Genomic DNA, 25,067 nt, shown 5'->3' with positions numbered 1-25,067 from the left:
CGATACTGAAAATCAGGTGAAAAAACTGACTTTCTAAGCCATTCAAATATTCTGGCTACTGTGCTGGCTGCCATCACTCTGCTGACTGAATCTGCAGAGTCTAAACCGAATTGTAGTAACTGGTACATGGCATCCTTGCCATCTTGCGCCAGATTCAAAAAGCTTTCTCCCTCCTCGCCCTAGGGGTTGTGTTTCACTGCTAACCTAATAACATCCCAAAAGGTGTGGGTATACTTGGCCATGGCCAAAGTTGCATTTATTGATTTGAGGGCCATACTACCTACACTGAAAACCCTTTCCATACTACCTACACTGAAAACCCTTTCCACCCCCCATCCCCCACCCCCAAGTTATCAATTTTCTTGTCATGCCTATCTGGTGGGATAGATGGGTAGGCCGTAGCCTTTGAGGACAGAGTTGCTGCATGAACCACCAGACTTTCTGGTGTAGGGTGCCTGGTTAAGAATTCTGGACCAATAGAGGCAGCTCTATATTTCTTTGTGAGATTTCTATTTACCGAAGGTGTGGAGTCTGGCTTAAGCCAGTTCTCTAATACTCTTGTCCTCAAAACCGTATCAAAGGGGCATACAGGCTTTCTTGGGGGTCCAATTGTCAAGGCTCTCAGTGACATCATCCTTTTCTATTATGGCTATTGGTTTTCCCCAACCTAGATACTCAGTGACTTTGCTCATCACTGCCCTGTCAGTTTCAGACCAAGTGTCTAGGCCACTTGCCTCTTTTAAAGTCTCAACCAGATTCTTAATTCTGGATTCTTCACAAACCAGTTCTTCGGGTACATTAGGTGCACCGTATTCATCGCCAAAAGGCGCATCTCGATCCTCCCCCTCTTCAAAAATGCATTCTATGGTCCTGAAAAAAAATCAGATTTGGGTATGGGCTTAAAAGTCTTTGAAGCCTCAACCACAGGTTTTGAATTCTTCGAAGGCTCCCGACGACATAAGGCATTAAAGACAGTAACCACGCCGATGGCATTGACGGTCTCACAGACTTCGATAAATGCTTCGACAGGGCCTTCGAGGGCCCAGGTACATGTATCTTATTAGTAGTTGAGGAGCAAGATTTCAACTTCTGCCTGTGTTTCGAAGAAGACTCTTTTGACACATGTCAAGGGGACTTACCACCCAGGCTCAATGGTGCATGAGAGGTGGACAGAACAGGCGCACCGCCGGTCTTGTTGTTAGAAAAGCCTCCCGGTCGTTCTGGATGAGCTGGAAGAAACATCTGCAATACCAAAGGTGGAAGCCAAGATGGCGCCTCCTGGACTCCATCTCCAGAGAACCCATACTCCGGTCTAGTCTTTATCCAAGATGGCGACCACCAATTCCTACTTTTCCTAGTTAGCCTTCAAGAAGGAACAGGTAGGTGCATTGCTACTTTGCTCCTTTCAGCAGTGCCCTTCGCTCTCAATGAAATTCGGCTTTCATGCTATTTCCTTTTGTTTATCCTGCTTCCTTCTTATTCTGCCCACCTTTCTTCTGTTTGTTTCTGCTCCGCTCCGTCCTGTATTCTGTTCCCGTTCCTCTCTCTGTCAGTTTCCTTCCTTCTTTCTGCCTTCTGAGGTTCCTTCTAGCTTTCCTTTATTTTGCCTTGCCTGGTCTTACTTTATATCCTTTCTTGCTCACCATGTTCCACTTTTCACGAGCTCCGTTCTACGTAACCCATCTTCCGTCTTGTTCTTGCTGCTCTCAGCGTCTCCATTTGTCTTTTCTATTTTTCTCTGTTTTTGGACTCCTCTTCCTCTTTTTTTCCCTTACTTTCAGAGTATTGCTCCTTCCTTCTGTCCAGAGCACTCCACCTCCCTGCCTCCTTGGATACCTTGATTCTGCTTTTTCATTCCTGGACCGGAGCCTTGACTGTCGTCCTATTCAACCACTCACCAGTAGTACAGTATCCAGGAGCTGCCTTCTACGCTGCGCAGCAGAGAGCCACTTCTAACTGCCAGACGTTTCCCGAGTGTGCTGCCCCCGGGTTGCACAGAGCCCAGAATCTGGCTGCAAGAAACTCTCTTATTAATCATACTTCAGAGACCACAACTTGTGAGCACCTTTCATTGTTGCTAATAATGGTCAGACGCAGTGGATTTAGATGTTTTCTTAAGCTCTTTTGTGGGGCACTCTTAGCCGCCTTTTGAAAGACCTCCAGCATTTTCACACAAAATCTTTCCTAGTCAGCGGGTGATGCCGACTTACTCAGGAAAGTGACTGTTCCGTCAGGAGAGGAGGATAAAGAGACGGCGATCTATGGCATTGCTTCTTTGTATTTTGTATGGGAGGACAATGACGAGTGTCGAGATCTAGACCTCTAGCGCTTTAGGTGTTTCGAGTGCTTTTTCTCTGGGGAAACATCCCTAGAGTCATCCAAAGACATCCTTTTTGAGGGGTTAACGAAGTGTATTTTGAAGGAGGCCTTCCTGCCACAAGTTTTCCTTTCCTCACTCTCAGGGCCTTCACCGTCATTGACTGAAAGGAGCCACAGTCATCAACTCTATGGTCCACCACAGGCACCGCAAACAGATTAGATGTGGGTCTGTTATGGACATTTGTGCTCCACAGTCTGAGAACTACTTGAATCCAGTCTTCAGTGTCGACATCATTTGACTTCGATTGTAGCTGAGGCGAATAACCATCCGAAGCTTGCAAGCATGTGGAAAAACAGAACAGCGGTAACGGTCACCATGCGTGCTACTTATACCAGCATTAACGTCACTGCCGAGGAGAGGGCGGAGGCAGTTGAGGACCATGACTCAGCGCTGCACGGTGCCCAATACTACAAAAAAAATCTAAAGCAAGCTGCAAGTGGACTTGAGTATCAAAGATGAAGAATAGGTGTGAGGACACAATCCATTCGAAAATTCAGTCTCTCAAAACAGGGTAGACTCCAATATGTACAGCTTAGACTGAGGATTCTCTCAGCCTTCAATTAAACGGGTAGGTAGTAGATAGACTAACCAGAATGAGTACCTAGTCATGCTCCCCCAAGAGAAGGATCGCAACTTCATACAGCCTGCGAAAGAGGTTAACAGGTCCTCTTGTTAAAGTTACATGATCAAGTAGGAGTAAAATGTACAGTTAACTATATCCAAGGAATCCTGGCAAAACATATGAATGAGGGCAGCAGCATCCTCCAGATGCACAGTTGAAAGAAAACGGATATGAATTGGTTTTAGATGACTAGCATACATATGATTGTCCGGACAGCTTTACCATTCCGTTGGAGAGTTCTACTCATGTACATATAGCTAGAATGCTGCATGACTCAACCCTTCTGGTGCAAGGTTCAGTCTCATATCAAACACATGTCCAAAGTGGCCCTTCCACTAGCTCCGTGAGTCTTACTAGTTGATGTTGATGCAGAAGAGGCCTATAGTCTTGGGGGCAATCAATCGAAATGAATAACCCAGTTGTTTTTGGTGGCTCACCATTGGAAATCCCCTCATACCCCCCCACGCCCTCAAAGCAGAATGATGGTCAATTGTCTGGGTAGCGTTTGCTATGGATAAGACTTCATACACCTTCATAAACAGCCAATTGAAATATTCTACGGTCTGTACCCTATTTATCGACTTTGTTAAAACAAATCCACTCATCACAAATAGACATCAATGCTATACTTCCACTGGAATAAATCAGCATGAGGGTTGATCCACTCTATGTTGAAGGGGCAGTCTCAACTTCTAGTGGATGATTGTCCTCTGCCCAACACTTTAGTCAGGAATATGTATATTAGCTCGGGTATATGATCAAGGATCTGACATAACTCTCCCTGGTGCTCTGCATTTATCTATTAAATGACCATTTAACCAAAGAAATTACCATTTTAAACATGCAATAATTTATCGTTTGAACAAGTATGTTTTTCAGAACAGTAACGGCAATACCAAAGAGCGGCATATACAGGAAAGCAAATGCTCAACCTCAATATGCCATTAACAGATCATTACTGTGCTTTTGGGCAAGTCGCTTTGGAAAGTCGCTGTTTGCTGGCATAAAACGCTGGAGTGAAATACGGCAAGGAAAACTTTTACACTTCAACATGGTACGGACTTGCTTATAAAGGACAGCGCTACTATGAAACACCTCAGAGGTGGAATTTTATGTGCACTTTTATAAATATTTCTTTACAATATTCCTTTTATTTTTTTAAACATTTAGGCATACATTGGAAGCCACGCCCCTTTTCTCCAAGAAGCTCTACTAATTGTGTGTGCAGGCGCTTTTGCGCGCGTGCCTTTGGGCAAGTCACTTTGGAAAGTTGCTGTTTGGCGGTTTGGGTCAGGGGAGGTAACTTTGTTATTAGCTCCCTAATATCAATATTAGATGCAATTATATTTTGCCATGCCAGACAGAGTATGCTCTTGCTAAACAAGGGCAATATTTTTGTGCACATTATTTCCGGCAATGTTAATAGTAGCACACTTCTTTGAAGAGTGAGTGAGAATTTTGACGTGCACAAACTGCGGATTGATTTGAATTATTTATATAGGGCAGAGATATTAGTGTTCTCTGTGTTCAAATTGTGTAAATCGTTTTAGCTAATTTAGAAGGGTTGAGGCTAGGCTATTGACGGGAAAGGAGAGGCTAATAAGGCTATTAGTAACTGTGTGGTAATTGGAGTACTGAAAGAGGGGTGAATTGTGAAGAAAGTGCCTTTATTAGCCGGATTGGATTTAGTAGGTACGGGGGAAGAGGACTGGAAGTATCTTTCGGCTATAAGCTATGATAGTCTCACTAGTGTGTATATTATTGCGCTGAGTTATTAGGAAGCTATTACACACAGTAAGTGAAGATGGTGCCGAAACTGAGATTGCATAATGGTAAAAGGAAAAAGGGCACTAGAAATAATACTCCCATGAATGCCCGTACAGCGAAATCCCCCCTTTTGAACGTAAATAAAGAGTTGAAAGACAACCCAAAGTTGGAACAACCTAACATTTCTAATTTTGTATTGAAAATGGATTTGGTAAAAGAGCATACAAAGGAAGATTTTAACACAGTACCTGAAAATAGCTCTATGATACACAATGCCCTTTTAAATGTATGCCATGACTTCCATAGACAATCTATGGGACTTCCGGTTGATTTGTGCCCCTCGCAATTCGAAAAAAGCATTGAGGCCCTGGGGAACATGAATAATGTGATTGGGAAAAATCTCTCTTTTGACCCCAGACCTTGAAAAATTAGCACAAGATAATATTTCAATTGCTGATGATGATAATGTAGAGAATGGCTCATGGAATGATGTAGAGTTGGCGGAAGACAATACCCTAAGCATGAAAGGGAAAATGGATTCATTTATGACTACCGTTGATATTTTATTGGACATTTGTACTAAACTCATGAACGAGCAACAGATTGTAAAAGGTTTAATAAATAGAGTAAATGAGAATATGAAAGCCATGAATATGGCAAATCCTTCGATATGGGAAATTCCCAAGGTACCTTCAATGGCTAATGACTTAACTGGGGAACATAATGATGCGGAGTTAAGTGAATTGTGTATGTTGGTAAATGAGGAAGCACGGAGAAACAAGGATACTGAAAATGCAATGCCAGTAATATATGAAAAAGTCATTGAGAAAGAAAGTAGCAAAATAATTTATGTGGATATTACACATTCACAAGGCCTTAAACGCAGAATACATCGTAAAAGAAATTATAAAAAAGGTACTAAAGGAAAAGGAAAAGTGGGGAAACCTAGAAGGAAAGATACTACTAAAAAGAATAGTCGAGCTTTAGCAGAAATCTCTATAAATTATATGGAATGTATAGAGGTGGCAAATAGATTTGAGTTAAATTTGAATATTAAGGAGCAAGAAGTTGGAAAAAGAGATCAGAGGCAAAGAGAGAAGGGCATGGAGAAATGGCTTAAGGGTAAAGGTAGGATGGTGAGCCCTGAAAAAAACACTCCCATTTTAGACGTGGATAGGAGAGATTCAGAGGAAAGTAAGGGATTAGTGGTGAGATTTCTGGATGTACCTGTAAATATGGAAAGGGATACACTAAACACCATAGAAAAGGATGTTAATAAAGTAGAGATGGAGAGATTAGCCATGAGTAGAAATAGAAGAGAAAATGAGAAAGGAAGTAGGGGTCACTATGGGGAGCAACAGGAATTGGTAATTAATAGGGGTAAGAGTATTAAAATAATTGAGAAGGACCCTAAGGAAGCGAGCCCTTATCTAAATAAGAATTGTTTGTTTGAATGTTTTGGTAAGGTCCCACAATTGCAATGTATAAAGACCTTGGATATTTAGAGAGTAGGTAGGGAGCCGGGATAATTGGGTGATTATACAATGTGGAACAGCAGTTATTGTGGAACTATTAAGAGAACATTCGAGAGAGGTATGGAACAAAGATGTTGAAATTATTCTGTGTAATAATATTGACAATGTGAGTGAAATATGAAGTAAGAACATGGGTCAAAGGGAATTGGGACGAGTGAGGTATAGGGAAATGGAGAGATGGATTCCTGATGAGAATTACGTGATAGAATGTTGAGATAAGGAGTTGGAAGGGAGTATTATTATCATTTCCTGGAACAGTAGAAGTTTCCGCTCTATCCTACATAAAGACAACACATCCCTTTTGAAAAGCTGCAATATTTTTGCTTTGCAAGAAATGTGGGCTCAGGTTGCTATACTGATGGATGTTGTAATGTTGTGACTAAACCCACTATAGTAGGTGATCAGGGACGTCCGATGGGTGGACTATCCATTGGGGTAAAATATCCTTTAACTATTAGAGAGTAAAGAAACATTGGATTCATCGGATTCTGTTATGTGCGCTATTGCAGGCAACGTTACCAGCAATGAAGATATGTTATTGATAAATATTTATTTCCGGCCAGAGGGTTGGGGGGAATTTAGAGGAGGTGGGGAAGATTATAACTGATACAATAGACAGATGGTTAACTGAATCCCGTAAAGCTAATGTTATGGTAGTAGGGGATTTCAATGCCTATTGTGACAGGGCCATGACTATCATGGAAGAGTAGAAAGATCTGTGTGGGGATTACAGGAATACACACCCTGTTGGGTTGGGAAATACTGGAATTAGGCAAAATCGCCCCTCCCAAACTACTAATGGGATAGCTTAGCTGAATAAGCTACAAAGCTGGGGTTTAATCTTTTTAGAACCAGGTAAAATGGGGGTGGAGTGGGTGCTATCCGACGTGGAATAATGGTAAGGTGAATTACAGATTGGATTACATGTTTGTAAATAAGGGGGTGATTAAAAGCATTTGAACTACTAAAACCCTTAGTGATCATTAAATACTTAAGTGTACACTGTATATGCCCCGATTGAAAAGAGGCAGAATAGGGGATTATATGAATATTCAATGTAACAGTGGGATGAATAGGATATGTTGGACTGAAAAGAATCTTGTTACATTTGATCAGATGTTTCATATCCTACATCTAGAGGGACAAGAGATAGCCCGCAATGGTTTAGTAGAATTACCCTCACTCAAAGAACAGGGAAACAAACTTAATATATATGGTAGTGAGATAAATGGCAAGAAAAAAGAGGTGAAGATAGAAATAAATATTCTAAAGAAAGATAAGTATATGAATGAAAATATGAAAAAACATAGAATAACAAGAATACGTACGAAATATAAGAATTGGATTAAGGGTTATAAGACTAACTACAAGGACACAATTTGTCAAAGGCTGAAAGAATTGCATTGAAAAACCTGGAAGATAACACCTCATGCTAATTAAACCAGCTGATAAAGGGGGAGGGATTGTGCTCTGGGCAACGTTGCTATATGACACAGGTGAACAGAAATTCTACAATGGAATACGGGCGGCTTTTGGTTGGTGGGTGGACTTAATATGCAGTTCCTTGCTTGTCTGTGTTGCTACATGTGTTAGTCACAGGGTTACAGGTAAGGTGCACTACAAAGTCGTGCACAGTTTGCAGAACCACTGTGGGGATATGACCTTCATACTATATGGGTGATATGATATGACACGCGTAGAGAAGCAGATGGTGAGATGGGGTTCATACAAATTGCTCAACTGACCATTTGAAAATTTGGTGAGACCTAAATGTCTGGCTAGGGGTTACACAAACTGATACAGAATTGCGTTATGAATCGTGGATAGTGAGGTGGAATAAGCAATGGTTGTGGCTGCAAGCCTATGTTCTAAGCAATGCTGTTTTAATATTCTGGAACTGATGGCTCTATTGATTTTACTGTTTGCTTGAGTTTGATGTTACCCTACAGACCCCAACTATTTTTGTAGAACTATTAATAAAAGTAGAGTGGAGATAAGTACTGTTTGAACTACTGTTAATCTAGGCGCAGGCTTTGGAGTAACTATAGTTCGGAATAGCGATAAACTTGTAAATATTGTAGCTCAGAATCACTTTGCTAGGTTGCAGTGTGTAATGCTTTATATACATTTGATGTATCTATGTGGTTTGTGTATGTGTGTTTTTGTCGTTTGTTGTCCTGTGAATGCTGATATAATCCATAACCCTCTGATGTGTCGATATTTGGTAATGTTTGGACACAGTGGTAAAGTTGCTCCTCCGACTCAAACTGGTATCTCTGGGATTGCTTTCCATGATGAACTCTGCTACTACATCCGTTAAGTATCTAGACCTTCGTATCCTGTTTCAAATGATGAGTAGAAGAGGGTAGTTTGTTATATTATGGAAGCTGACCACTAAATGGGTGAATTAACTATATTCGTGGAATGTCAAGGGTCTAAACATCCCCAGGAAGAGGAGGGATGTCCTGACTAGATTGAAAAGAGAGAAAAATGATATTGCTCTTTTACAGGAGAACCACCTGTTGGAGGAATCCAAAAGCGTCCTAAATAGCACTCTGTTTAGTAAGGTATTATTAAACTGTCATACTTCTAAATCGAGGAGTGTGGGTACACTATTACGTAAGGGTCTGAACTTGAACATGGAGAAAGTAGTTATGGATCAGGATGGGAGAGTGATTCTGATGGATGCTAAATTTGAAGGCAGCTTATTAACAATAGGGTCTATCTACAGTGCATGTGCAGTAGGGAATGGCTTTTATACAAAGATCTTGTCACTTTTACGAGAAATTAATGGGGAATATACTGTCCTGGGGGTGACTTCAATTGTGTCCTTGATGGCAGGTTGGATCGCTCTGCACATTGCAGATACACAGCGGAGTGCATGAACAGGGCGTTTAACGAGTTCCTACACAGTTTAGACTTGGTTGATATTTGGAGGTCTATGCATCCCGGGGAGAGGGAATTTTCCTTCTTCTCGCCGGTACACGATTTGTACTCGAGAATCGATATTTCTTGATTTCTGATAGACTTGTCGAAAAGGTCTCTAGCACAGACATAAAAGAGAGAAGTATTTTGGATCACTCCTTGATAACAATGAGGCTGGAACTGGGAATGGAACGATCTAGAACTCATAAGTGGCGCCTGAAAACCTACATATTGCAGGAACAAGGGTGCTTGAGTCTCCACAGGACTTTATTAGGAATTTCTTTGGAATAGATGAGGGTTATACATCCGATCTAATGGGTTGGGATAACTTTAAGGCAACAATTAAGGGTGAACTGATGAACGTTCCGGCCCGCATGAGGAAAAAGGGAGTGACTGAACTTAAGAGACTGAAGAGTGAATTGTGTACATGCCAGAAGAAATATCAAATGACAAAAAGTGGCGAGGATAAAGCTGAAATTGAGAGAATGCAGGAACATTTCAAACGCAAGATGGACACCCAGTATGAGAAAGGCATACTTGAGACAGAAATACGGGGAGCAGGGGGACAAAAAAGGTAGACTGCTGGCTAATAGACTGCATGGCTTAACTGATAGCTCCTTTGTCCAGATGGTGGAAGGTGGAGGGGGGGAATATAAAGCTAAGAAAGAAGAGATATGTGAATGTTTCAGGGCACTTTACGCATCACTATCTCTATACAGGGGCATCAGTCCCCAACGCCTGAGGATATGAATGGGTTTTTTGAAAAAATGAACCTGCCAAGGCTGTCTGATGACCAAGCTGCAGCCGTTGATGGGCCCATTACGGGAGAGGACATACTGACTGCCATTGGCCAACTCAACACGGGTAAATCACCAGGCTTAGGCGGTCTTCCGGTTGAGTTCTACCAGGCGCTGGGTCCCGAGTTAACACCGTTCTTATGTAAGCTATACAATTATTTCATGACCAATGGGATGTGTCCTACGATGAAAGAGGCTTGCATTGTAGTGATCCTGAAGCCGGGTAAAGATCATAAAAAATTTGAAAACTATAGGCCTAATCGGTTGGAAAGGTGCATTGGAGTCTGATCAGTCGTTCCCAGGTTGGCTTTATGCGTGGCAGATACAGGTATGACCACGCTAGGACGCTTATAGACATAATGGGACTCCCAAAGGAGAAGGTTAAGAATGCACTTCTAATTTTTATGGATGCAGAGAAGGCGTTCGACCGAGTTAAATGGGCCTTCCTGGATCACAAACTTAGAAAGATGGGTTTTGGGGACACTTTTCTAAGAGTTGTTAGAACGCTGAGCTCGTCCATTAGTGCTCAAGTTTGGATCAATTGCGTTTTGTCTTCTCCATTTCTCTTGTCGAGAGGTACTAGACAGGGCTGCCCGTTGTCGCCATACCTTTTTAACCTTGCAATAGAGCCATTGATTGCGAAATTAAAATTGTGTGTTATGCGGATGATATGACTATCATCTTGACCAATCCACAAGAAGGGAGTGAAAGGCTAAAATGCATGTTCAAGGAAGTGGGGGTATTGTCTGGCCATAAGATCAACTGGGAAAAGACAGTGGTCTTTCCTCTAGACATTGCACAACCAAGGGGCGACATGGGTTCATGGAATTGTCAGTGGGAGACGGGAGCAATGAAGTATTTAGGAATCTACCTGGTTCGTGACCTGAGGAAGATGGTAGAATTCAATGTTTCTAAAATTTTATAGACAATACGGAGGGATATATTGAAATGGGGCCGATTAACACTGCGGCTCTGGGTGAAAATCAATGCCATCAAAATGGTTCTTTTGCTGAAAGTGCTTTACATTGTCAAATCTATCCCTTTAAAGTTCACCAACAAGATCATTGGTAGTATTGATAAGGTCTTTCAGGCGTTCCTCTCGGGGGAGGGCAATAGGCCTAAAATTCCAAAGTACATTAATGTGACCTGTGAAGGAAGGGGATTTTGGGTATCCTAATCTACCAAACTATTGCAGGGGCTTTGTTCTAAAAAAGTCAGCGTTCTATTTCACTGAAATCGACAGTGACATACCTTACTGGCAGATTATTGAGAGTGAACAATTCTCGCTGTATGCTTTACGTGACATGTACACAATGTATAAGATGCCAAACTCTACCGTGAGATTACCCACAATGGGTACTGCTAGAGGGGCCCTACAAGATTGTAGGACTGGCAGAGGGGAAAACATCTGGATTCACTACGATGCATCTCTAGGGCATATTGCAGGGCTAGAGATAGCGAACAAGACCTTATGCTGGCAAAGCTGGGTCAAAAGAGGCATTTTTAGGATACGTGATGTCTGGGAAGGTGATAGAACGGTTTCATTAGAACGTCTCAGAGAATCTTCCGGGCTAGGTGGCAGGGAACGTACACGTTAGCGGGACCCGAAGTTTCTTCTGACTGATCGGCAGGGAATGCTAGGCGACCCCATTAGAGAGAGAGAGAGAGAGAGAGACCCACGGTCTGTGATGTTATCTGTTCTTTTCCATGTACAGTGTCAACTTACATGAAACTGATGCCGATGGATAACTCACATGTAGAAGCATGGGGAAAACTGCATCAGACTTGGGTGGAGGAACTTGGTATTCCTAATGAGGAATGGGAAAGATTGCTTCGTATAGGCATGCAGTCAAAAATGGATCTGGGCCTGAGGTATATTAGACAAAGAATCCTCTGTAGATTATACTGGACCGATGCGCGGATGGACAGGCTAGGATTGTTGGATGATGATACCTGTTGGGCTGTGGTCTTAATGGGGGCACCTTGATTCATATGCTATGGGCATGCCCAAGAGTGACTACCTTTTGGAGCAATGTCTTGAATAGATTGGACATTATGCTGGGGAACTCACTCCCAAGAACATCTTACTTGACAATTCTGTCATCGAACAAAGGGAGAGGAGAAATGGCCAGTATGAGAACAGAATGGATAAAAAGGGTATTCGTGGTAGCGGCTAAAAAAATATTAAAAGCCTGGAAGTCAAGGAAAAAGCTGATCGTGGATATTGATGTCCGTACTTTTTCTGACTATGAAAAGGTAATGCTAAAGAAACAAAATCGACAGGAGCATTATTTTAGAATTTGGGGTTCATTCAAGGAATTCTACAGCTAATGTTAATTTGCTGCATGCATAATTGAAAAAGATAGATGGGGGTTGAGATTTCTATTCAGTGTTCTGTGTTGGTTTGTTTGTGATGTATTGTCTATTGTTGTTGTTGTTGTTGTTGTTGTAGTAGGTTAAGGTTTTAACTTGTAACTTTTAGTAATGTTAGGATTAGTTACTTAACTACTGTATATATTTTGTTATTTGCATGCATACCTCTGATATAATGGATATGTTTGCGTTACCTTGCCTCTGTTTGGTTTGTATTCCAAATAATAAATAAAGAGATTAAAACATTTTTTTTAAACAACTGAACAATGTTAAGTTCTATACAATTTTGGGTGGCAACCCAACTATCACAATAATGGAAGAAATTGAAAGTCTGATGAGCCATGCTCTGAGCGAAGGTTGGATTGACCAAGACGAAAAGTTGTTTTTGGTGAAACACAACCCGGTTACCCCGGCATTTTATTGCCTACCCAAATTGCATAAACACGCAACTGTACCACCGGGTCGCCCGATTGTCTTGGCTATTGGTTCAGTTTTAGAACCTTTATCAATCTCCGCTGACACATTCTTGATGCCATTTGTCAAGAAATTTGACACGCTCCTATGTACAGGACACCACATCCATGATTAAGATTCTGGATTAAGATTCTGGATAACCTTGACATTAATATAGGAGATGTACTTGTAACATCAGATGTGGAATCCCTGTATACAAGTATTCCACAGATAATATGTATCCAAATCATGCATATGTACTTGTAAAAAAGGGAAAATCAAACTGTTCCTTCAGATTTCATTGCTGAGTGTATTAGATTGGCCCCCATGAATAACTTCTTTTAATATGAAGTAACCTACTACCAACAGCAGCTCGGAACAAGCATGGGTGCAACCTTTGCACCTGATTTGGCTCATCTGTTCATGGATGATTTTGAGAGCAGATCAGTGTATGCTGATAATAATCCCTTCCAAGACCAGATTAATCATTGCATCGCTATATAGATGATGTTTTTATGCTTTGGGGCGGCGGGATGGACACTTTAGCTCCCTTTTTGGCATGGTTGAATACACAGGAACCATCAATAAAATTCACTATGACCATGAATAGAGAAAGGATTGCCTTTCTAGACTTGGAAATCTATAGGTCTGATAACAATCGATTAGGCACAACACTCTTCAAAACGCCAAATGACAAGAACACTCTCTTGTCATTTAACAGCTTTCACACACAAAGTCCATGTGAAAACTTGCCCTTCGGCCAGTTCTTGCGTATTAGGCGCAACTGTAGCACCACGGAAGACTACGCAGTAAATAGCAAAAAAACTAAGTATGAGACTGAAAGAACAGGGTTACCCCTCCCACAACATTAGAAGATCACTTAAATGGGTCCGGCACATTAGCAGGCAAACCTGCTTTACTAAACAGACTAAACCTAATGACGAGAAGATTACATGTGTGACTTCGTTCTCACCCATTAGTAATGACTTACGTAAAACTATTTTGAAAAATTGGGGCATGATCCATACTGAGGATTTTAAAATCAATAAACCTTGTTTTGCGTTTAAAAGAATGCCTAATTTGAGAAATAAGTCAGTGCAAAGGAAAGGCAGCTTGGTCAAACTACCCTCTGGCATTTGCCTCCGGTGGTTGGCCATTTTAAATGTGGCAACTTCTCAGTGTGTCGCCTAACAAAAAAATCAAAGAAATAGATCTAAATGGCCAGATGTGGCATTTGAAAACATTCAAGAACTGTCAGACGAAGTGAGCTATAGATCGGAATAAATGCCCATGTCGGCTCCTGTATATAGGTAAAACAAAAAGACCAACACGTCAACGAATTTGTGAACATCGTTCATGTGTGAAAAACTAAGTTGCCGATAAGCCTCTAGTTGCACACTATAAGGAAGCCACACACAGTCAAAAAGCTATGTTTTGGTTGATTATACAAACTGTCCCATCTCACACTGTGTAGGAGATAGGGATTTGTCCTTAAGAAAATTGTAACAGAAATTGATTTTTGACCATAACTTGGTTAAGAAAGGGTTGAACGTCTTCACTGAGTAGAACCTGTTCATCCATTAACCCAATTGCTGTGGGAAACATATGTATAGTGGCTAATCTGCACCTGGGCTGATATACTTGCACGATAGCCCAGTTATGTCTGTAATATAATTACATCTGTGCTGCATGAAACTAATAATTCCAATGTAAAAATGCATTTTTCCGTAACTAGCAAGAAGCACCTGGCTACGTTATCAGTTTGATAAGTGCACTGGTTGGAAATATGCATTTATAAGATTAACAAATGTCTGAGGGAAAGCGTATATGTGATGAACCCGAAGATGCCGTGTGTAATGACTGGGTGCTATTAGAATGTACTGGGATTTAGTGCATGCCAATATATGAAGTAGCAAGATCAATGAGCTAAGAAAGTAAGATCCTAAACATTCACAATCCCCTGAGGTAAAGAATGGCATTTTGGGCACTCTCTGTATCCCCATTAGCCATTATACGAGGATATCCAATATGGCGCCCGCTGCGAGTACATGTGTACTCGCAGTAAGCGGTCTAACTCAGACGGAAAATCTATAAAATCACATGACATATGGCAATGGTGCCGCCTTTCGACGGAAATGAAAATGTTGTATGCGACTTTGGACAAACGAAGAAAATTAAGTGAATCCGATTTATAATCTGGGAGAAAGTTCAAAGAACTTTGCGCGCATTAAGAATGGGTCGAGAAACGGCTAGATAACCACGTTGCTGTGTGTATTCATTCACAGAGCCGTTCCACATATACGGCAACATGCACGATATGCTGCTATCAGCTCGACAATCAGGAAGAGTCCGCTGATTTCCCGATATCGGATAGAACTCCTCATAATTAAACGACTAACTTCAGCATGAAGTGCAGGTAAACAATGTGTGCACTGCTGTAGCCTGAAATATGTCTTCCATCGGGTGGGAATGGAAACAAAACCGGATGAACAAATAGAAATGTATTTTCCCATTGTGCACGTGTTATATCCGGAAAGCCGGTAAATAAAGGAGTAATTCATTGCAATATATATATATTTTTTTTAAATAGCGCAGGATGACCATGAATGAACGGGTTAGATGGGTGACAGTAAGTTGAAAATAATGTACAGAACTCTGTGATTACATCTATATAAGTAATTGTATGTTGGCTAATGATATGCCACATTTGATAAGAAAATAGCATTGCACTAGGGAACTAAAAGTAGTTAATTAGGTACATGAGATGGTGTTGCACTACAAATGAGTAGGAGTGCAGTGGCTTTGAACAGCCATTCTCAATTAGTTCTAAGTGAATGAACTGTTGGTACTGAGAATACTAAGGTGTAGATTAAGACTTTGGTGGAAATAAATAGCGGTTTTCTTTCTATTCTTCCTGCAGTTTGCAGCAGGAGGAATATACTGGATAGTCGTATGACTACAAGACCCGGTAAAATTAACTTTGCACACTACAAAGTAATTGAGGGTCAGTGGCACTGACGCCTGTCAGATACTATAGAGAAAGCATAGGGAAGTGTTTTTGTGAATTTTAACTGTGGGTATGGTTTGATTCTTTTAGAGTACCCAACGCACATGCGACCATGCACCTGAAGACACGTGCGAGCTGGACACGTGGCAGTAATATAAAGTGTCCTGAAGACGGTTCCGAGGGAGCCCACAAATTAGATTTATCCATAGGTGTGCTTCTAGCTTCGGACAAAATGTGGACATGTTTTGCAAACATGCCGCTCACCTTTATTACTAACCTCACTCTTTGTCTTGCTAATTAAAAACAGACGGATTAAAGAGGTTGATATGTCAGTTGGATATAACTTATGCTAGTCAGATACAGTCATTGTGTTTCATGTATTTTATTAGGATGTTTGTTTTGAACTATGTGCATATTGATTAAAATATGTATTTTTTTACTGAACCCTGTGATACTGTCTAAATAATGTAAGACAGATCTCTATATTCTGATGTGTGACTATCCACGGCTTTCGTGTGTGAAAGTAGGGTAGCTGCTCTGTTTAATCTGTATGCCCATTATAAGAGTAACATCCATAATGCCAACTGGAGAATGATTTTCATGTTATGTAGAACCCATGACTCGAAAAATTGTTGGTATTTATACAGGCAATATCTAACAGAGGAAGAGAATACAGATGTAAACATAATACCAATGGAAGTATGGATGGAATATATATCTTCACTCTATATAGTGGCAAATAAGGCAGACAATAATGGAGATTAGTTGGGGAAGTGAAGATAGGGTTTTCCCTTTTACATCAATGATATCTTAAAGATCATAAAAAAGATTAAATCTTCCAGAGCCCCTGGGCCGGAGAGATTAGCTAATATAGTTATTAAGCGTAATCCTGACAAGTGGGCAAGAATTCTGTTAGAATTGTACACATGGATATGGAAAAAAGGAAAAATACTGGATAGTTGGCGGAAGGCCATATTCATACCTATACATAAAAAGGGGAATAGAATTTGTCTGAAGAATTACCGCTTACTGGCTATGGCGGATGCAAGTTGTAAAATATTCTGCTCTCTATTGCTTCAAATTATTAACCAATGGATTAAGAAGAACCGGCTCTTATCCCCTCAACAAACAGGTTTTAGATCAGGGGTTAGTACCCTAGGCAATATGGTGACGCTAAATTATATCGTCGCAGATACATGGAAAAATAAGATGACAAATTTATATGCATGTTTTATAGATTTTGCAAGAGTATTTGACTGTGTAATCAGGGATAAATTGTGGAGTAAATTAGCGAATTGGAAGATTTGCCCATTGATATTACATCTGCTGAGAGAAATGTATAGGGAGACGACTGAGTAGTTGCCTAAATAAAGGGACTAATATGTCACCATCCATTCGAACATTGGCCTAATGCAGGGCTGTGTAACTTTACCCCTTTTATATCATTTGTATGTCACAGACATGGCAGAGAGATTTGGAAATATTAATAATCACCCACCTAATGTTGGAGAGTTATTAATAAGCTGGATGTCGCATGCAGACGATACTGGTATATTGGATAAAACTCCTATAGGCTTACAGAGGACTCTAAGTGAATTATATAGGTATGCCACAGAGAACAAGTTTAGTATTAATGTGGGAAAAAACAAAAATTCAGATATTTGGGGGAAATAGATGAAAGAAAATAATAAATTTAAGTGGAAAACCAACACCCAAGTGACTGAATTAGTAGAAATATACCCATATCTGGGTATGCCAGTAAGGAATAATCCTCCCTGTAATAACTATCAGGAGATGATTGAGAATAAGGTTGTTCAAAAATTGAACATTATGAGAGCATATATGGCAACTAAGGGTGGATACTCTGTGGAGGGGCTTTTGGAGATTTATAAGAGCTGTATAGTTCCTGGGGCCCTTTATGCGCTGGAATCAGTGGCATTGAGATTCATAGACGGGTTGGATAAAATTGAGGGGAAATTGTGGAAACCAGCAATTGGGTTAGCCAAATCCACCCCTATAGAGCCAATAAGATGCGAATTGGGTATTACCTCCTTATCTACTCTTTGGAAAATTAGATGCTGTAAATTGTACATCAAAATCACATTGGATGGTAATTAGGAGGATAGTCTGATGAATGTGATTGGTAGATGTATGAGTAAGAAGGACAACATGAATGGTGCAATGAAAGATTTGGTTGATATCTCTCTTACCTTTTTTAAAGAAATAAACCTGACTTTGCCAAAGGAAAATGTGGATGTAAACCAACTGTATAAAATTCTGAAAAAGAAAGCAATACAATGTGATATAATTAAAAACCTGGAGCTGTTAGGAAAAAAGACGTTATGAAACATAGTCTATAAGGAATATTACCTTCTAAACCTCATAGTTATTTATGGAAGATTGGTAACGGAGATTTCTCAAGATTTGTTACGCTCTTGAGATTTAATATATTACCCTGCTATGAATACGTGGGTGGGTGCATTGGTGTCCCGAGAGATAAAAGAATATGTAGGCTCTGTAAAAGGGAGATTGAGACAATAAAACATTTATTAACTGATTGTGATAAATTGTCAGAACTATATTACAAAGGCTACAAGGACTTGGTACATGACACAAACATGATAACATCTAACCAGTTCTGGTCTACCATTTATATGTCAGTGTCTTTGGTTTACATAGGGGCCGAGTATTATATCTGGAAAAGAATCTTAAGCAAATGGGAAAACCTAGATGGGAGAAATTTAGAGGATAAATATTAATGGTATTTTGCTATCTTGAGGAATTATTATTGACATTGTAAGGTCATTTTATGGAAATTTCCATTTTAATTGGAAATTGTAAATGAAATCGAAGGAATATAGAGAAAAGATAGTCCTTTATTTTTATTTTTTATAAGATATTAATAACTTTGTAAGATTGTAATTGATTTTTGTAAGATGGCAATATTTTTATTTGATTGTAATTGATTGTGTAAGATTGTTATATGTAGAACTGTGATTGGAATTGTATTATATACTTTAGTATTGAAATTTGCGTAAGTGTTTAAGGTTTTAATTAACCAAATACACTAAAAATAAAATTAAATAAAAACCTAATTACTGCATTAAACATTGGTTTCAAAAGGATCCTTACACAAACTGCTTTGAGTGGAAATTCCACTAGATGCGGCACATATTTTTAGACCTCTACACAAAACATGTTCCATCATGCGCTTCAGCAGGAGCTTGGCTCATCAGCAGGGTCCTTTTGTGTTTTGGACCACTTCGATCATGATGAAGAAGGCAGCAAAGCATTATAGTCAACAGAAACTGGTTGATGATTATACCCTAGAGTGCCTTTAAATAAAGGGCACCTACCCAAAGTAATCCAGTATTACTCATCATTTTATCGTCATTGGATATAGGGACAAAAAAAGCCTAATTAACTTTGATCGGTTTCCCAGGTCCAATGTCCGTTTTAACATGTACTGGTTCCAATTGGAGGGGAGAAATGTTTTTGCGAAGTAAAGATAATACTTGGATGACAGGGGATACAGGACACAATTTGTGACTGATCGCAAACTCCATTTCTTTTTCCTTCCTCTTCCAAGATAGGTGGCTGCCATTAAGGTGAGTGGGAGATCAATGAGAGACATACATCAAAGTCACAATTTAAAGGGAGTTATGTAGACAGCAACAAAAGTATGATTTACACTTGAGTTGATAGACAAATCCAACCGGCAAACAGATAAGAGAATGGCTTATCCTAGGGGTTTAAACAAGTAAGTCAAAAGAGTCATGTCCTGGAATCCGTTAGCATCCAGCCCATTTTACAGTAGGCATTTGCCCTGGTGGTGGACCAGGTGCCAGTCTTTCAAAGGAGTTAGATTCCCATGCAACCCAGGACCCTGTCATCACACAGTGTGAGGTTTGGTGCAGTACGCCAAATGGGCAATGGCCATTCACGTTTAACTCAGAACTAAAGGGAGGTTTCTCTGGATAAACACCACTTTGCCACAAGTTTCTGCACTTGTTGTGGTGGATGCGCCTCACCCTCAATTGGACTTCCCTGCCGGTTTGGTGACCCTGGCTTATTTACCTCTTGTGCCTTTTGGATTTCATCTTATTCTTTTTTTTACCCTTCTGTGGCTAATCTGGATACAGACCTTTTGACCTAGTACTATGGGGTGCTTCTAGAGTATCCCTCTTTGTGACTTTGCTGGTTGCCTCACCTCTGCTGAATCATTTATGTGGGTAAAGATCTTGAGCTTTTCTGAATGGATTTACTGAATTTGTGGGAACTTGATCTTAGGGGTATTTTCAAACAAGCGCAAGAATTGCTCTTTTTGTTTCCGAGAGTGAATTCTTATGCAGGCAATTTCAGTTTCCTCCTGGTTGTAGTTTTCTCTTGCTCCCATTGTTGTGTATCGTCAGGGCAGGTTACTCTAGTTTATAGACTTTGTGTCAGCGACTGGACTCATCAGAGACTGGCGCTAGGTGCGTGAGGTGTGGCGATGCAGTCTGTGCTCTCGAGACACCATTCTGCCAGCAGATAAGTGCAATTGAAAAGCAGGTGACGGTATAGGGGAAAAACATTGGAAAAGAACCTCTGAAGTTCTGTACGACATATTTGACCACTCGAATTTCACTCGGAAGAATTCCTTCCAAGGTGAATAAGGGCGTAGAGGAGGAACACTATCAGCAGGCAGATAAGAAATAAATGGCCAGCATGGAGCGGATCTCCAGGAAAGTTACGAAATCGAGGTAAAGGGCGGCTAGCAAGATAATATAATGGAAATATTCAGAGGAACAGAGAAGGCAACTAAAGTCTGAAGGAAACGGGGTGAGAGGAGAACAGGACAAATACCTGTTGTGTTGCTACGTAAGGAATCAGTGTCCCAGAATAGTCTTCTTCGGTAGGTCAAGACACTTCGTCATACATGGAGGGGATTGAAATTAGGTCTGCAGTTACCCAGCCCTATAAAGGTACTTTGCGGTAGCAGAGAGACTCAGTGATTGGTATTCTCAAATGTGGTGTTCTCACATATCTTTCTTTACTTATAGCCTGGGACAGAACTTGGTGGCATTGTTCCTACCTTTTCATCTAGTTAAGCAGCCACAGGGTCTTCCCACATCTTTGGATGTTCTAATGGGACGAAGGTGTGAAAAGGTCAGATCACTGACATTGTCAAGCTGAGATGGCAAACCCTATCAGCCTAGGGTGGTAGGCCTACCAGTGTGGTAGCCAGAGGCAGTACTACCCCAGAGGGGGAAGGGGACAGTTAAGAGGGGCACAGTTCCTGTCCTCTCCCACATGCCTGCATGTATATGAACAGTACCACTGTGAATCATCCCATACCGCATCAGCCAAATGCTTGCCAGTTTCTTACTTTTCAGTTCAAACAGCAACAAGCAAAGGTCTGGGTGGACAACCCACATAACAGCTCACCGGAGCCTAGAGGCAGACCACCCCAGTTGTCAGATCGCTCCAACCACCATGAAAAGAGAGCCAGTAAGCGGATCAACAGAAAATAAGTGTTGCGGCAAGGCACACTGAGTGTTGCCAGATGACATCAGTGCATGCATGCTCCAGTGGAACTCCACAACAGGGGCTATTACCCACTTGCTGTGGAGAGGCTTCCTGAAAATCTCAGACATTCCACTACATACCTGCAGTGCTGTCCCCAAAACAAACTGGAACACTGGGCTGCCATTATCCTGACACGGTGGACCCACGTAGCAAAAAGGGTCAGGGCTTAGTCCCTGTTTTATGTATTCTGGCATTTTTAACAGCTTCCGATTGGGGAAAACTGGGGCGAAATGGGCCAGGGGAAGAAGACCAATGGGAGAAGGAGAAGCAGGGTAAGAAGGAGCAGGAAACCATACGGTGTGTATTTGGGTGACTGTCAGAGGAGGAAGAGGTGGCAGATCAAGAAACCAGAAAGAGGAAGGGCCATGGATAGAAGGGGTTAATAAACACTATATACTAACCTGGGCACAGAAGGGCATTGCTTCTTGTAGACGAGAGAGTGAGGGGACGGCTCTCAGAGCCCTTTCAACATTTTTTCATAAAAAAACCTTTGAACTATCTCTTGGAGTTGGCATGTTCTTGAGGCCACCTGTGACAAAGGGTTTGCTGTCTGCTTAGGAAACCTAGTTTAAAACACTTGTTCTTGGATCTAGTTTTTGCTAACTCTGACAATACGTCTGGGTCCCCCTGCTCGATAATACACAAGGGAAGACAGCCACTCACAGTGCAAGGTGTTTTAAGTTCACATAAAAGTTCCTCACACAAGACCTGAATTTATCATCCACTTCTACACAGGCTCTGTATGGTTTTGGACACTAAAGAACTCCATAAATAGGTGACCACTAGTAGGAGGGTGAGGGTCACCAACTGCAGTCCCTGAGATTTCGGCATTGTCTTTTGCTTTAGCTGGAGTCTCAAAGAGAGTCGCTCTGAGGTTAGCAGACTACTCCCATATCCCTGTCCCTCATGCACTTCTGTATATGTCTTGGTCCTTGGGTTTTTTCTTCCCTTTCCTCCTTGATTTCACTACTTCCTCAATCCTTACTCTGAACTCCTGTAAACTCCTTGAAGCTCCACCACATGCTCATAAGTCTTCTCACCTCTACTGGCCTGCAAGATGTAGGTCATATCTGCAGCCTGTTCTCTCTTTCCTTGCCTGTCTAGGCCTTCCTCTCTGTCTTTGCCTGTCTAGGGCTTCCCTCTGGTCTCCTCCTTCTCCAGCCTCTAATATCAATTCAGACCCTGAGATTCTTCTTCATTCCTTCCTCCTCCCTGTCACCTTCCAGGAGTGTGTCTCTTGTCTCCCTACTTTTGCCTGTACTCTCACCACTTCAACTTGTTCTTGAGGTTGTCTTCTCTACTGTTCCACTGGGCCTTTCATTGCCTCTCTACCTCAGTCATCTACAACCTCATCTTTTTATTCAACTTCTGCTCTTTCTCTCTCTCTTCAGCCTTCTGAATCTATCTCCTCCCAGCCACCTGGTGTTCCCTCTTCCCAATCTCCCGATGCTCTCCCCCTGGCCTTCTGTTTCTGTGGCTCTCTTCTAATAGGGTCTTCCTCCATCCAAACTCCTTACCCAGATGTTATCTTCCTCCTCCTTTTTCCCAAACCAACCGCTCTGATATTCTTCAATTCACTTTTCCCTTTGTGCCAGCTACCTCCTATACCCCAGCCACCTCGAAGGCAATTTCCTTCTTGTCCCCTATACACTCCCACTCTTCACTTATGTTCTCGCCAAACACCCACACAACCTGGTCGCTCTGGTTGTTCTGTTTCAACCCTGCTGCGAGGGCGGGTGCTTGGACTGTGGGTTTCAGGTGTATGTGTTTGAAAACTGGGTTTGTAATCTGCAGTGCTTCTTCCTGGTTGGCTGTTCTTTGGATTTGCAACTGTAGACACACCTTTTGATCTCTGGGGACCGTGTCATCTTGGATTTTCAGACTGCATGTGTGAGGAGAGGGATTTTCTGGTGGTCTGCAGGCCCTGAGCATCATTTTCCTATGTTTCCTGAATCCAAGCGGTAATAGTAGAGGGAGCAGAGATTTCAGTTTTGAGAGTTCGACACCAATGAACTTGTTTTGTTCAGGAGCAGAGATTTCAAACGTCAGCCACGCAAACACAGACTTGGAAGTCTCTGCCCTATGGGCTCTGTCGCAACATGGGCATTGCCTGCACATCTCCCTATGGCTCTAAATTCTAATCCGATATTCCTAACGGGGCAATGACGACTGATTTGTTGGGCTTGACAAGTTCCTGCCTACTTCGTAGGGAGGGTTGGGATCAACCAGGGGATTCTCCTACTCCGCTCCTGGGTCCTGCATCCGGGAGCAAGCAGTGTTATTTGGGCACTTGGTCACCACACCCCAAACCTTCATAACAAGGCAGGGCAGTTTGTCACAGGGATGAGCATAGTAACGACAACAGGGGCTAGACATCTCCTTGAGGGAGAGTCAAGTTCTTCACAGGCTTTCCTGTCATATACTGGGACAAGCTTGAATTGACCTAATACAAACCATTCTCCGTAATTTCAGCAACTCCACGCACCTTATTTACATTTACTGCGACTCTTGTTGGTTTTGTGTGTGTAGGGGAGAGGCAGGGTAGGAGAAGGCGAAGCCATTAAAAGAGAAAAAAATGTGTACAACGAACAAGAGTAAAACTAAAAGCGAACCAAGTAGGTGTTGCTGATGCAACCTGATGGAATCAATACAAACATACTAGGCAATGTGCCTACCTTTGTAGTACCACACCCTTTTCTTTGAATGTGGTCAGACTGCTGAGTCAATTAGGGATAATTAACTTGGTTACCTTTGTTGTTTTTTTTTCTCTTACTCCAACAAGAACTTGTGACCTCTGACTAGTCAGTAGTCAAGCTATGTATAACACGATAGGAATGTTCCAATTTCAATCATTCAAAAAATGAAGATAAAAGTAAACTGTGTGTCCAGGATGCAAGTTACTCAGGTAGGTAGGAGAAATTGAAAACTGTTGATTACAATTAGTTTACATGATTTGTACATCAGACACAGAGCTTTTGGATTTGATCATGGGGACCTCAGATAATAAGTAGCATAGGCACATATACAGTATAGATTAGCAAAATGATGTGAACTTCTAATAATTCTCAAGCCTTACCTTTTTCAAGAATATGATACAGAGTTGATGTTCGAAAGCCAGAGGGTATGACTCCCATGGTTGTCAATGCATCAGTGGTACTCATCTGAAACAAATGCCATTTTTACCTTTAGAATGCTTTTAGACAGAAAATGATCAATGTGTTCCACTGTATTTTGTGTCAGGACAATAGCATTTTTTGTTATTCTCTGTTAATTGCTTATGCCTGATTAAATACTCTTCCAGTTTAAGCAACTGGACATCCATGAAAATAAATAATTTGCTAAGTTCTGTCCTTACCCTATAACATAGCACTGACATTCTTGATCAATGATAAGTAGACTCAAAATGATAGAAATCACTTGTCAATATTTGTTTTATTCTTTTTTATTTTATTTATGTATATGCAGGGAGGAACAATGCCCTTTTGACCACAAAAGTACACACACTAGATAATAGATCAGATTTGACAGGAATCAGTGAGCTTCTTACAATGGGGTGAATTTGAGGGACATTCTGACCAGGTTGTGGAGGGGAGTAAATGGAACAGTCACTGGGGACAATACGTAAGTGGACATACATAGA

At 41.2% G+C, this 25,067-nt stretch overlaps 1 protein-coding gene across 1 annotated transcript in view; it reads right to left on the bottom strand.

Annotated features, from left to right (window-relative positions):
- NPHP1 (nephrocystin 1) overlaps positions 1 to 25,067 on the bottom strand; it is a 1,322,209-nt gene that overhangs the window by 736,115 nt on the left and 561,027 nt on the right. Inside the window, exon 9 of the mRNA XM_069606852.1 lies at positions 24,504 to 24,588. Coding sequence (XP_069462953.1) covers positions 24,504 to 24,588 — 85 coding nt within the window. The remainder of the gene's footprint in view (positions 1 to 24,503; positions 24,589 to 25,067) is intronic.

The sequence above is a fragment of the Ambystoma mexicanum genome, chromosome 4p, assembly GCF_040938575.1.
Source record: "Ambystoma mexicanum isolate Mex_15411 chromosome 4p, UKY_AmexF1_1, whole genome shotgun sequence".
NCBI classification, from domain to species: Eukaryota; Metazoa; Chordata; class Amphibia; order Caudata; family Ambystomatidae; genus Ambystoma; species Ambystoma mexicanum.
The sequence above is the reverse complement of the archived record's forward strand: the minus strand, read 5'-3'. Positions and strand labels throughout refer to the sequence as shown.